We start from the raw sequence: 15,350 nt of genomic DNA, 5'->3' as shown, positions 1-15,350 counted from the left end.
GGTAGTAAATTTGACGCACACTAAAGAACAGTTTCTTTTAGATAACAAATTTAGCAGAAAACGTAAACTTACCATCTTGAAGTTGAATGTGAATACTGACTGAAAAGAGCAGAAAATTTTCCTTTGATCTGTTAAGGATAACTTCACATTCCTCTAGGATAACTTCACATTCCTCTCGTCAAAGATTTTCCCGCATAATTTTCCTACTACACAGCTTTCTTTAATCATCAAATATATGTAAATAGTTGCTAATGTAATAGGAGTGAGTATTGATATAATATATCAGAATTGTTGAGCATACATATTGAATGTCCTTTGCGCGAAACGACCGAAAGCGGGTTTTTATATCCCTTAATTACCTAATGCACCCAAAAGAACAGATTTTTACTAACAACTTAATTACCTAAAATAATCATAGAAATAATTTTCTCTAACTTGGCTTCCTTTAGGTTAAAAACACCAATTGGTAAAAGTATCAATTTGATGTCTTTCGGAAAAAACGGGACACGCAAATTGTTCATCCCAGAAATAAAAATTTCAATTTATATTAGCCCAACGGTCATACTTAATTTAGATTTTTCCTTTAATAGAGAGCGTTTATCGAAAAAGCTTCGGTCGTTTTGAGCAAAGTAAAAATTTGGCCAAATTCAAATCGGCTATAAATTTTGAATAACTAATTCTCACAAGACACTGCAGAAAAACAAACTACTGCAAGCGTCATACAAGTTCAACAAATTTCACAAGGCAACAAGAAGTGATCTAAACAATGGTATGTTTGAGAGATACTTTAAAAGCCGTAAAAGGAACACATAATGCTGCCTAATTTGACCGAAATAGGACGCACTTATATCAACACAATGACACCCAATTTTAATCATTATTCACAATGATGCATTTGAGCATTACTTCGGAGGTAGTCTGAAAAATAGTTCAAATTATTTCCAAAATTGCGAGAAATAATTGGTTTCACAATTATGAATTTGTGTTTTACCAACTTAGAGGGTGATCAAAATCATGTACCATATATTTCAACAACTGTGCGAAATGTTATGCTCTCCGTGTTCGAAGTAAACAGCGAGTTGCCTTTTCGAGTACAAATTTTCTAGAAGTGAGCGCATTGCATACAATGATGCAAAATACATAGAATTGATGTCTTTCATTATCAAAGAAAGTTCCTAATGTGCGGTGTTCCGCCTTCAGTTAATTTTGAATGTGTAGTGTTGGTGGTGCTGCGGCCGGACGTCAGAGAAGCAAACTAATCAGCTTGCTTCACTGACGCCAGTGTTGGTGGTGTTTCAAAAAAGGCCCTTGAGTTATAGTTACTTTGGCACGATATGCCTGGGCTACCCTTTGCCCACTGTTGTTCCTTGTCAACAGTTAAAACTTTCGTGAGATTTGCTTCACAAATCTTCTTTTGCTACCATGAAAAAGTCATCCATTTCCTAACCATTGAATTACATCTATATAATCAACATTGTGTCTTGGTGTTTCTTAAGTTACAGTTTTTAGCACGTGCCTCTCCTGGCACACCTAACTTACAGATTGTGAAGCTAATTTTGCCCACTACTTAACTTGTGCTCAACCATTTTTTTAAAAAATTTTACCGAGAGCATCCCATTCTTACATATGCAACATTTCAAAGCATTCTGCGTCTATAATACAAAATAATAAAATTTAAAAATTGTTAAAAAAAACTTAGTTTGTGTAGAAATTTGCGGTCATTTCGGCCACGCTTTCGGTCTATTTTTGATGCACAAGTTACTTTTTTGAAATCACTTTGCATTTTTTTATTCATTGTACCTCACGAAAAATGCTTTTGAGCACATCTGCAGTCGATTTTGTTTTAATTAATGCTCCTCTTTTTTTAAGCAGTTCTGAGTCTTAAATAAATGCAACTCCAGCGTGAGTTTATTTTCAACCCATTTTCATTCCCCATAAACATAATGGTTGACTTCATATATGAACAAACTAACTCGGTTGTTCGCCACTAAAAGTTTTACATTGCCTAATAAAAGGTTTTGCTCTTCGATAAAGACTTCAATAGGATAACATATAAATTATCAGAAAGGGAAATCAATCTGTCAAAAATTAAACGGTCTGTTCAGTATCAACATTATTAATTTTAGCTAACAGGGCAGACTCTATCAAAGCTATTTCATCCTCTAGATTTTCATCAGCACCATTTGAGTTTTCAGAATATGAGTCCGATTCATCCGAAATATCAAATTCATTCGAGTTTTCATTTAACTCGTAGTCATCGCCCTTATCAGTTGAAGCCTGGTCGTCGTCATTTTCAGAAGACATATTTGAACCCATACTTTCATTCTGATCCTTTTCATCATTTTCTTTCTCTTCTTCATTTTGCTTTTCACTTATTTTTGTAGCCAAATTTGAATGATTGTCGGCAACGGTATTGCACATATCAATTGAAACATCGTCAACTTCGGGGTCATTAACCTTTTCATTCTTGTTCGTGTCAAATTTAGGTTCTTGTGAAGATTTTGGAACATCAACAGATTGTTTGTCCGTTTCATGTTTAAAATTATTTCTTGGACTAGGATACCATGACGTTTTCAATGTCTTGGTGTGATCAAAACTTTCCAACGAGAATTCTTGCTCATCAACTTGAATCCATTTTTGGGAACAGGACCACAGCCAATCAGGGTTCACGATTTTAATCCTCTTCCCAGTTTTTCTAGCTTGATGTACTTTATGCGTTCCCTGTCTCGCGGCTACGACATGGGTACATAGTTTTGTATCCATTGATTCCATGACAGTAGCACCCAGTGATTTTGCTTCTAAATATTCCCGGCTGTTAGCTATCGGAAAATTTGTGGGAACAACAGCACTAAAAACTAAAACACAATCACTCAACGCTTCTGTCTTTGTGTCGTTGATGACGTCTTTGACGTTTGGGATTTGCGGTGATTCACCATCACTAACCGATTGTTTGTTCTTATCATATTGTTCGTAAAACTTGTGATGGACTTTTAGCAGAATGTCTTTGAGGAAAGGTAAGAAATTGTCGTTGTCTTCCCATGACATATTACTCGGAGAGGTTCCGACATTTGAGGTGTTTGATTGTGAATCGCAATTAGCATTCGATCTGCGAGCACTTTTGACTGGTTGAGTTTTGAGTAGCTCCACGCCTTTGTTCAGACTTAAACAACATGAAGTATATCATTTTAAATAGACGAACTAAGCAACCGATGAGAGAGGAACTATACAAATTCACATTTTTCGAACACCAATTGGGATTGAAGGAACAGAAAAACAAACATAGCTGGCAGATTGCCAGAAAATAGCCTCAATATCTTTGTAGATCTGCAGTCTCAAAAAAAACAGTAAAAAAGACAGACCAAAAAAAATCGTCTTTTCACTCAACGTTGATATGTTATATTTTGGATAAAAATCTGTATAATTTTTGCTGCCTTTATTAGCTGCTCGCAAACAACCTTCATTTAGAGTGACACACACCCATTTGACCTTATCTCTTTGAATTAAGTTAAAAGTCAATTTAAAAGTGAGGACGTCATTTTTGAGGGTAAGGTAAGTCAAGTGTGACCCAAAAATTAAATCACGCGAATGAAAAAAACATAGCAGGACAAGTCCTGAAATACAATCCAAAGAATTGAATGAAATACTAATGAGAACCTGACCAGCAGATCAATTAAACAATCCCAGCAAAAAGACAATCTCAAAGTAGAGAAACTAAAATAATCAAACAAATTAAATAAGAAAATAATCATGGATAAAACTCTTGAAGCTTTTATCATGACGGCCAAAAATGATACAATTCAATATACTCATTTACTCACGCACAAGACATGAAAGAGACTCCACTAAAGGTAGATAAACTCGAGAAATTTTACGAACGCTTCAAAAAAACTGAAAAGTGCAAAATTTAAAGAAAGTTTCTAAATTTTGCGGCAATAAGATGTTCAAAACCATTTTTTGGTCTGTGGTGTTCTGCCAAATAACCCACCTGCATGGCCTAAAAAATTTTGTTGGCCAGTAAAGATAGTTAGAAATGGCAAAAAATTTTAGAATTAAAAAACAATTAAAAATTTCAACAAAATAAAGCTAAAATTCGTGATATTAACATCTTCAGAACGGTTTCATTTTCTCCAGAAACTATAAAGTATTTTTATTTCAAACTTTAAATAGTTTCACTGGCTCATAAAGGTCAATAAATTTGGAACATAACAATTTTCAGAAACATTGAAAAAAAACAGTTAATTTTTATCAAAATTTTACAAAAACTCATGTTATTAAAAAATTGATAACCAATCCATTACCTCTAGAAAAATGTGCAGTTACTTATTAATTGCCACTGGAAACTATGCAGCACATAACCTAGTATTAAACCGCAGAAGAAATTCCGTGGCCTTTGATGATTGAGAAACCTAAAAAATGACAAAAACTTTCAAAAAAACTTGCAAGTTTTATCAAAATAATTGCAAAAACTCGTGATGTTAAAATGTTCAAAAACAATTCCATTAACACTACAAACTATGCAGTATCAAACTATTATCAAACCCTGAAGCAGGTTTCTTGAAACCTAGGGCTGAAAAAACTCAAAAAAATGACAAAATTTTTTAAAAAGATATTAAAACTTTTTAAATTGTAAAAATTAGTATAAAATTGCGTGTTTATATTTGGAGTACCAAAACATATAGCTCTTAAATCGGCAATAAAAAAAATTACGCCTTGGAAAAAGACCTTTACCAACGTTAACAATCCTAAATTTTAGACTGGTCCTACAAAAAATTCGAAAAATGGCGAAAAACGCAAAAAATTGGAACATTTTGGACTCGAAAACTCCTAAAAATGATCTTTTAACCTTGAATTACGGCCTTCCCAGTACCTTCGCCACTGTAAGCAATTGAAAGACTATTAAACGCTTCTAAGGGTCTCTAATGAAAGTTGATGCCCGCTGAGCTTTACCTGTTTATCCCGTTTTGAAAGCTCAAAGTCATGAAAAGTGTGAAAACACCTTACAAAAATAAAAAGACAGAGCACCAATACAATCCAATTCTTGGATTGTAAAAAACTCGATCCACTAAGAGCGAAAATGACGTCACGAACGCACTTCAGTTGATATTGCATTAACGAATGAACAAATACCAGATTTGAAGTGGTTGTGACGTCATATGGTCGTTAAAAATCTTGACGAAGACATAAAAAACACAACAGGACAAGTCCTGACGTACAATTCAATGAATTGTCATTGACATAACAAAAAACTAGACCTAGAACGACTGTGAGTGAATTGGGAAAGCCATTCCTAAAAAATCAGATCAAAATCAAAAAATTAATAAAAAACAGAAAATCAATGTCAAAATGCCGCATGTGAACAAAAAAACCACTAGCGAGAACCGGAAATTTGGTTCAAACAAAAAACAAAGCCCAGAATGATTTACGAATGGATTGAAAACTCATTTAGAAAAAAATCCGATCCAAGAAATCGAAAAATCAGTAAAAAATCAAGGTGAAGTTGCCGCATTGGAACAAATAACCAATAGCGAGAAAGCGAATTTTTGTTCACAGTTTTCTTACTCTACTTTAAAATGAGAGCAAAAAAATTTCAAGCCACAAAACCGCTCGCTTTTTCGCTCCAATTCATGTTTCGGCGTGACCAAAATCACTACTCCAATTTGACTTCAAAAATCATTAAATGTGTGAACAGATCTTACAAAAAAGACAGCACCCCAATACAATTCAAACTCTTTGAATTGTAAAAAAACCAAAAGAAGGCCAATAATAGCCCCAGCTATCGCTGTGCGGCTATTAATAAAAAAATTGATTGTTGTACAAAACCATTTCAAAAGTGCGAACTATTTTGATTGGATTTCGTAGTTATGCATACTCCTGTTTCTTAATTCAGGGGTTAGCATTAATGCAAAAACGTATTTGTGTTAACTAAAACATAAGAACAAATTTAAAGTAGGGGCATCTAAAATTGGGCTTTATGGGTTTATCCCGTTTCTATTTTGATTTCATTTTTCAATGCCGATTTTGTTCACCTTTGATTGCTGAAAAACTAGTATTTATAAGCAAGTTGAGCAAAATGAACGCAAAATTTAACTAGCCTGGAAAGTCAAAAAGCTTTCATGCAAAAATTTGTGAACAAGGTAAAGCAAAACAAATTTTTGATCGACAAAGTAAACAAAAGATAGGAGAGCTATAGCAGCCGGCTGAGAAGATGAGGGCGGCTATCATTCAAATCAGAAAATGAATAGTGATAATAATCGAGTAAATTATATTTACTCAGGCTGAACGTTCTGAAAATAACATTCTTTGAAACTTGCAAACAAAACCTATTAACCTCGAAAGAATTCGTCTCGACCAATTAGTGGGAGCTCAAATCTGTTGCAGCCTGGTTCAAACGGGGAAGATAACTTAATTCACCGCAAGGAGCTTCAGATGACGTCATTGAACGTTATTATATACCGTCATGAACACTAAAAATTGCAAAAAAATACACCAATTCGGTGCATTTTCAGTCGACTTTTAGTATACAACTGCCGCCACTTGAGTTTAGCCGCTAGAATTTTTTAAATGAGAGAACATAAACTGACTAACATCGGCAAAATTTCTCTCGAATGACAGGCGGCGCAATTTAATTCAGGGCTGTGCGAAAACATCAGCCGCAGGTAGGATTCGAGCTCCGACCTCCTGAGTCTGATTCCTTTACCTCGAGAGAGGCATTAACCAATCGGCTATCAGGGCCTGTGTGAACAACAAATTTTACTTTGGAGTGGGAGCAATTGAAACCACTCAGAAATCAAGAAATGCGTGAAAAAGTCACTTGAGAAGCCACAGATTAATCTAGAAGAAAAGCGCAAAACCGTCAAGCGAAAAATTTGAATAAAAAAGACACACAAGTTTACAATAATTGCTTCAAACTTCATTCGAGTGCAATTAGTAAAATATAATCTCTTGATTGAAAAGTCGCGCTGCAGGAAATGTAAAATTTTTGGTTAATTTTTGCAAAGTTCAATTTTCCTAACTGCCAAAAACTGCCTTTGCACCATGATTTTATGTCTTCTCCGCAGCTTCGGTGAATTGTACACTGACGGATTAGTAAAGCTCTAAGAGAGCCATTCAGTGACTTAATACCCTCCAGGCTTCACATGTTTCTCCCCTTTTTGAGGACGAAAATTTGAAAACATCAGACAAAAAATCGATCAAGCGAAAAATTGCAAAATACCTCGGGAACAAGATAATTGACACAAACATAGTTTGAGAGAAATTTTAAAAAATAATTCTCCAATGATCCCTTCAGTTTTACAGAGTTTTTTACTGTACCTCTTTTGTATCTATGCAAAAGATATCGACCGGCCAATACTGGCTTACGAAAGATGACAGGCTGGCATACGGTTTCCGGCCCCCATTTCAAGCATGTCTCGACTTTTCCCTTTTTTGGCATTCATAGTTCAATGTTGCCAGTCATTCCAATTAAATTGTTCAATGAATGAAAAGCCAATCTAGTATCAAGGTCAATAATCAAAAGATATAAAAAATATCCAAACTTTTTGAAAACTTTAAAAAGAGATAAACTATTTTCATCTCTTTTAAGCGAATACACAGCAAGACAGAGCCCATATATTTCGACCAAAGTTGTTCCAGCGCATTTGCAATTTTATCAGTCACCGAAGCGCCTAAATATGTTTCTGTGGAAAGTTAGAATCGCTAAGGTATTTTTTCAAGCATTTTTTTCTCAGATGGCCAAAAATGTACTTCATAAGAACAATTCTTTTATCAGCGAACAACACCAATACAGTATAACACACATCACAAGACCTATGCATATTAAGATTGTCAAAAAATCTCACGTTTTCTTTTCAGATGTTAGATCAGCGTCCGCTTCCACAATTTCCCTGTCAGTCATACTGGAGATGGAACAGGCATGAGGCACTCCCTCCTCACACCCCATGCAAATCTCTAGATCTCCAAATAACATCTTACGTTTTCTTTTCTTCTGTCCTTTCGAGTCAGCTGCTGTCTTCGAATCACTAGACGACGCATCTGACGTTGAGCTTTTCAAAGCGTCTTTAGCTTTCGCTTTTCGACCAGACTTCTTTGGAATTCTACCCATTTTGCCCAACTTGTAAGATTTAGTTTTTGCCGAAGTCTGTACTGAAGTCTCTAAAATCTCAGGTTTGATATCGATTGCAATTTCGCTATCTTTCCCTGGGGTCGGAATTTGAATAATTGCATCACTGGAACTTGAATTTTCCTGAGATAAATCCGGTTCGATATTTATATTGTTAATTTCATTTAAATTGTCCTGTTCTTTGCTCTTGATCTTATCCAAAATGACTCGATCATTGTTCACAACTTCTTTGTCGATTTCGATTTTAACATCGTTGATATTTATCTTTTCTGATATTGTAGACGAGATAAGGTCATCGCTTTCGGTTTCAACTTCAACTTTCATAATTTCGTTTTCAATTTCACCCTTTTCATTGCAATCGCTTTTTTCTTGCAACTGGTTCAAAGATTCAACTTTTAGGTCACAATTTTGAACGTCTTGAGAGGTTTCGCAGTTTATTTCTTTCTCATTTATTTTGTCCTTGTCGCCATACAATTCTGATTTCTCGTCCTCTTCATTTTCAGTTGGTAAACTAAACCTAACTCGCTTAGCGGTTCTAGTTGAAACTTCAGACGACCATGACTCAGTTATCGAATCTTCGTTATTCGAATCATTGCCATTTGTAGCACCATTTAAAGCAGCAACTATTTTTTCTTTAGTTGCACTTTTATCAAGCACCAAATTTCCTCTTAAATCGGCAATAAAAAAAATTACGCCTTGGAAAAAGACCTTTACCAACGTTAACAATCCTAAATTTTAGACTGGTCCTACAAAAAATTCGAAAAATGGCGAAAAACGCAAAAAATTGGAACATTTTGGACTCGAAAACTCCTAAAAATGATCTTTTAACCTTGAATTACGGCCTTCCCAGTACCTTCGCCACTGTAAGCAATTGAAAGACTATTAAACGCTTCTAAGGGTCTCTAATGAAAGTTGATGCCCGCTGAGCTTTACCTGTTTATCCCGTTTTGAAAGCTCAAAGTCATGAAAAGTGTGAAAACACCTTACAAAAATAAAAAGACAGAGCACCAATACAATCCAATTCTTGGATTGTAAAAAACTCGATCCACTAAGAGCGAAAATGACGTCACGAACGCACTTCAGTTGATATTGCATTAACGAATGAACAAATACCAGATTTGAAGTGGTTGTGACGTCATATGGTCGTTAAAAATCTTGACGAAGACATAAAAAACACAACAGGACAAGTCCTGACGTACAATTCAATGAATTGTCATTGACATAACAAAAAACTAGACCTAGAACGACTGTGAGTGAATTGGGAAAGCCATTCCTAAAAAATCAGATCAAAATCAAAAAATTAATAAAAAACAGAAAATCAATGTCAAAATGCCGCATGTGAACAAAAAAACCACTAGCGAGAACCGGAAATTTGGTTCAAACAAAAAACAAAGCCCAGAATGATTTACGAATGGATTGAAAACTCATTTAGAAAAAAATCCGATCCAAGAAATCGAAAAATCAGTAAAAAATCAAGGTGAAGTTGCCGCATTGGAACAAATAACCAATAGCGAGAAAGCGAATTTTTGTTCACAGTTTTCTTACTCTACTTTAAAATGAGAGCAAAAAAATTTCAAGCCACAAAACCGCTCGCTTTTTCGCTCCAATTCATGTTTCGGCGTGACCAAAATCACTACTCCAATTTGACTTCAAAAATCATTAAATGTGTGAACAGATCTTACAAAAAAGACAGCACCCCAATACAATTCAAACTCTTTGAATTGTAAAAAAACCAAAAGAAGGCCAATAATAGCCCCAGCTATCGCTGTGCGGCTATTAATAAAAAAATTGATTGTTGTACAAAACCATTTCAAAAGTGCGAACTATTTTGATTGGATTTCGTAGTTATGCATACTCCTGTTTCTTAATTCAGGGGTTAGCATTAATGCAAAAACGTATTTGTGTTAACTAAAACATAAGAACAAATTTAAAGTAGGGGCATCTAAAATTGGGCTTTATGGGTTTATCCCGTTTCTATTTTGATTTCATTTTTCAATGCCGATTTTGTTCACCTTTGATTGCTGAAAAACTAGTATTTATAAGCAAGTTGAGCAAAATGAACGCAAAATTTAACTAGCCTGGAAAGTCAAAAAGCTTTCATGCAAAAATTTGTGAACAAGGTAAAGCAAAACAAATTTTTGATCGACAAAGTAAACAAAAGATAGGAGAGCTATAGCAGCCGGCTGAGAAGATGAGGGCGGCTATCATTCAAATCAGAAAATGAATAGTGATAATAATCGAGTAAATTATATTTACTCAGGCTGAACGTTCTGAAAATAACATTCTTTGAAACTTGCAAACAAAACCTATTAACCTCGAAAGAATTCGTCTCGACCAATTAGTGGGAGCTCAAATCTGTTGCAGCCTGGTTCAAACGGGGAAGATAACTTAATTCACCGCAAGGAGCTTCAGATGACGTCATTGAACGTTATTATATACCGTCATGAACACTAAAAATTGCAAAAAAATACACCAATTCGGTGCATTTTCAGTCGACTTTTAGTATACAACTGCCGCCACTTGAGTTTAGCCGCTAGAATTTTTTAAATGAGAGAACATAAACTGACTAACATCGGCAAAATTTCTCTCGAATGACAGGCGGCGCAATTTAATTCAGGGCTGTGCGAAAACATCAGCCGCAGGTAGGATTCGAGCTCCGACCTCCTGAGTCTGATTCCTTTACCTCGAGAGAGGCATTAACCAATCGGCTATCAGGGCCTGTGTGAACAACAAATTTTACTTTGGAGTGGGAGCAATTGAAACCACTCAGAAATCAAGAAATGCGTGAAAAAGTCACTTGAGAAGCCACAGATTAATCTAGAAGAAAAGCGCAAAACCGTCAAGCGAAAAATTTGAATAAAAAAGACACACAAGTTTACAATAATTGCTTCAAACTTCATTCGAGTGCAATTAGTAAAATATAATCTCTTGATTGAAAAGTCGCGCTGCAGGAAATGTAAAATTTTTGGTTAATTTTTGCAAAGTTCAATTTTCCTAACTGCCAAAAACTGCCTTTGCACCATGATTTTATGTCTTCTCCGCAGCTTCGGTGAATTGTACACTGACGGATTAGTAAAGCTCTAAGAGAGCCATTCAGTGACTTAATACCCTCCAGGCTTCACATGTTTCTCCCCTTTTTGAGGACGAAAATTTGAAAACATCAGACAAAAAATCGATCAAGCGAAAAATTGCAAAATACCTCGGGAACAAGATAATTGACACAAACATAGTTTGAGAGAAATTTTAAAAAATAATTCTCCAATGATCCCTTCAGTTTTACAGAGTTTTTTACTGTACCTCTTTTGTATCTATGCAAAAGATATCGACCGGCCAATACTGGCTTACGAAAGATGACAGGCTGGCATACGGTTTCCGGCCCCCATTTCAAGCATGTCTCGACTTTTCCCTTTTTTGGCATTCATAGTTCAATGTTGCCAGTCATTCCAATTAAATTGTTCAATGAATGAAAAGCCAATCTAGTATCAAGGTCAATAATCAAAAGATATAAAAAATATCCAAACTTTTTGAAAACTTTAAAAAGAGATAAACTATTTTCATCTCTTTTAAGCGAATACACAGCAAGACAGAGCCCATATATTTCGACCAAAGTTGTTCCAGCGCATTTGCAATTTTATCAGTCACCGAAGCGCCTAAATATGTTTCTGTGGAAAGTTAGAATCGCTAAGGTATTTTTTCAAGCATTTTTTTCTCAGATGGCCAAAAATGTACTTCATAAGAACAATTCTTTTATCAGCGAACAACACCAATACAGTATAACACACATCACAAGACCTATGCATATTAAGATTGTCAAAAAATCTCACGTTTTCTTTTCAGATGTTAGATCAGCGTCCGCTTCCACAATTTCCCTGTCAGTCATACTGGAGATGGAACAGGCATGAGGCACTCCCTCCTCACACCCCATGCAAATCTCTAGATCTCCAAATAACATCTTACGTTTTCTTTTCTTCTGTCCTTTCGAGTCAGCTGCTGTCTTCGAATCACTAGACGACGCATCTGACGTTGAGCTTTTCAAAGCGTCTTTAGCTTTCGCTTTTCGACCAGACTTCTTTGGAATTCTACCCATTTTGCCCAACTTGTAAGATTTAGTTTTTGCCGAAGTCTGTACTGAAGTCTCTAAAATCTCAGGTTTGATATCGATTGCAATTTCGCTATCTTTCCCTGGGGTCGGAATTTGAATAATTGCATCACTGGAACTTGAATTTTCCTGAGATAAATCCGGTTCGATATTTATATTGTTAATTTCATTTAAATTGTCCTGTTCTTTGCTCTTGATCTTATCCAAAATGACTCGATCATTGTTCACAACTTCTTTGTCGATTTCGATTTTAACATCGTTGATATTTATCTTTTCTGATATTGTAGACGAGATAAGGTCATCGCTTTCGGTTTCAACTTCAACTTTCATAATTTCGTTTTCAATTTCACCCTTTTCATTGCAATCGCTTTTTTCTTGCAACTGGTTCAAAGATTCAACTTTTAGGTCACAATTTTGAACGTCTTGAGAGGTTTCGCAGTTTATTTCTTTCTCATTTATTTTGTCCTTGTCGCCATACAATTCTGATTTCTCGTCCTCTTCATTTTCAGTTGGTAAACTAAACCTAACTCGCTTAGCGGTTCTAGTTGAAACTTCAGACGACCATGACTCAGTTATCGAATCTTCGTTATTCGAATCATTGCCATTTGTAGCACCATTTAAAGCAGCAACTATTTTTTCTTTAGTTGCACTTTTATCAAGCACCAAATTTCCATTTGCACCTTCATTTTGCACTGTTGATGTTACTACAGATGATTCAGAATTTTCATTAGCACCACTATTTTGAGATTTATCTTCCGATTTCGGATCTTGTGCTTCTTTGGCTTCTAATTGGACAGCTTCTGATGATGATTTCTGATTCCGTTGAGCTCTAAGAGGGTCGTTGATGTCACCAGTTGACGGGAAAAATTTATAGGCGGGAACTTTGATCACGTTCTCCATGTACCTGAAGCAATATTAATTATAAAAACGTGGACAACAATTGTAGTATCATTTCATTATACAATTTCAAATTTTGTTTAACAATTCATTTTTTGAACAGCATAAAGTCCAGGAGATAAAAGTCCACAAGGTTGTTTCGTCCACTGCGTACAACAATTTTAATCATAACCGACTAACGTCGGGTGAATTGCTTAAAACGACTGGCGAGCGTGCTGGGTATCGGGTGCAAATGTGCAGGGGGTGGGAATGGGGGGTCAAACTCTAAAAACCGCCCTTCACAACAAATTTAGTCTCCAAAAGCGTTTCAGAGAATCGCATGCTTAGAGTCTACTAAGCCGAAAAGAGAACGTACTTACGAAAAGTCAAAAGTTCAAGAAAAAATTGCATATAAAGGACCACAGGACAAATATAATTTCTAAAAATTTCGTTTGAGAGCTATAAAACGGAGTTGCACTTTTAATTGGCGTTCCAAATCTTTGCAGAACAGTTTTCGCAAAAATAGGTGGCACCAACTAATGGAGCAAAACAAATACAGCCAGCAGACTTGCGTGCCGTATAAACGAGATAGAAACAGATAAAGATAAGTTGAAAAAAGATCTTTCCCGTTTGTGCCCCACAGTTTAGTGGGTGCATATTATTTGCACCCCCAAACGCACGTGCCATATTTTTAAATAATTATTTACTATGTAATGACACGTGCTCTGTTACTGGGGGGGGGGGGAGGGGGCGTATAAAGTACTGGGGGGGGGGCACAAACGGAAAAGATCCGAACAAAATATAGGCGCCGCTCAAAATATTTCAGCGATAAATTGTTAGAGCATGATAAAAACTCATTTTGAGAAATCCTTGTATTAGGGACTCTTATATGAACAAAGAATGGATTTGGAAAACCACTTGGAAAAAATGCAATGAAAAAATTTAAAAAAAACATAACCGACTAAACGTCGGAAGAATTGCTCTTGAACTAGTGGGAGCTGTAATCAATTGCAGCGTGCTTCAGTCGGGGGGGGGGGGGAGCATAAATGGGACTAAGAAGTTCTATAGTGGGCTTCAAATAACCACATTAGAGGTTAACATATACCACTATTAAGATTTAAAGTAAAAAATGACACCAATTTCGGCGCACTTTTCATTTGACTTTTAGTATTAAATTGCCGCCAATTGAGTTCATCTGCTTGAAATTGTGATTGAGAGGGAATTCTAGATCACGCGAAATGCAAAAAGTCAAGGGCGTAAAAGTCACTCGAAAAGTCAAAATTGTCAAGCGAAAATTTTGCATAAAAAAAGACACACACGTTTACAATAATTGCCATGAACTACGTTCAAGAGCAATTAAAAAAACAGTAAAAATCAAAGTCAAATTGCCGCATGTGAACAAAATATCACAATCGAGAAAGCAAAATTTTGTTGACCATTTTTGTCACTCTAGAATTAGAGCAAAAAAAATTCACGCTGCAAAACCACTCGTTTTCATTTCACTTCGTTTCGACGTGACCAAAATCATCAATTCAATTTGACTTCAAAAATCATGAAAATGTGTGAACAGGTCTTAAACAAAAGACAGCGCCTCAAGACAATTCAAATTCTTTGAATTATAAAAGACCACGAACACCGCAATATAGCCCCGCTCAACTTCGCAGCTATAATAAAACCCTATTAAACACGGTCAATTCTCCCCAACATATTTAAAAAGATGTCCCCATACCTCCACACATCGTCCCTATCGTCGATGACACACACCATTTCATCACCAACTGGGAATAGAGAAGAGATGTTGGCAGTCTTGTCATTGCCAAACAGGTGGATCTCATCCCTGGCCATGATTCTGTGGTGGAACAACTTCTCATCTGGATCCAAGATGGATGCGATGATGTGAGCGTAGAGTCTGACTCCGAATGTGATTATTTGTAACTCAAAGTACTTCGAAATCTCTTCCAAGAATTCTTTAGCTCCTGGACGCAACTTCGTGTGGTACCACGCACCACCTAGAGAGCACCAAAGCTAATATTGCTCAAGCTATCTCAGCAAAATAGATATAAAGCATCTTCAGGGCATCAATTAACTAGGCTTTTCAAAACTATCCACGACTTGTCATATCTAAAAATCTAAGGCATGCGCTTGCGTTTCATATTATGTCTTTAGATATGAAAAACTATTTACTATTATTATACAACAATTTTTACATCGGCGACACTCTTATAGTAGCTACACACATTTTTTTTTTATCTGAAG

At 35.8% G+C, this 15,350-nt stretch overlaps 2 protein-coding genes across 2 annotated transcripts in view; both read right to left on the bottom strand.

Annotated features, from left to right (window-relative positions):
• Positions 1 to 306, bottom strand: part of LOC142339553 (uncharacterized) — a 26,646-nt gene extending 26,340 nt beyond the window's left edge. The window contains exon 1 of the mRNA XM_075389684.1: positions 73 to 306. The gene's annotated coding sequence lies outside the window, so the exon portion shown is untranslated. The remainder of the gene's footprint in view (positions 1 to 72) is intronic.
• Positions 307 to 2,036: 1,730 nt separating this feature from the next.
• Positions 2,037 to 15,350, bottom strand: part of LOC142340466 (uncharacterized) — a 32,653-nt gene continuing 19,339 nt past the window's right edge. Inside the window, exons 5-8 of the mRNA XM_075391041.1 lie at positions 14,824 to 15,103; positions 11,944 to 13,122; positions 7,839 to 8,786; positions 2,037 to 3,160 (exon numbers count right to left, since the gene is read on the bottom strand). Coding sequence (XP_075247156.1) covers positions 2,089 to 3,160; positions 7,839 to 8,786; positions 11,944 to 13,122; positions 14,824 to 15,103 — 3,479 coding nt within the window. The 3' untranslated portion in view covers positions 2,037 to 2,088. The remainder of the gene's footprint in view (positions 3,161 to 7,838; positions 8,787 to 11,943; positions 13,123 to 14,823; positions 15,104 to 15,350) is intronic.

This window comes from Convolutriloba macropyga, chromosome 5, assembly GCF_964194025.1.
Source record: "Convolutriloba macropyga chromosome 5, txConMacr16.3, whole genome shotgun sequence".
Classification (NCBI taxonomy): domain Eukaryota; kingdom Metazoa; phylum Xenacoelomorpha; order Acoela; family Convolutidae; genus Convolutriloba; species Convolutriloba macropyga.
This window is presented reverse-complemented; position numbering and strand designations above follow the sequence as displayed.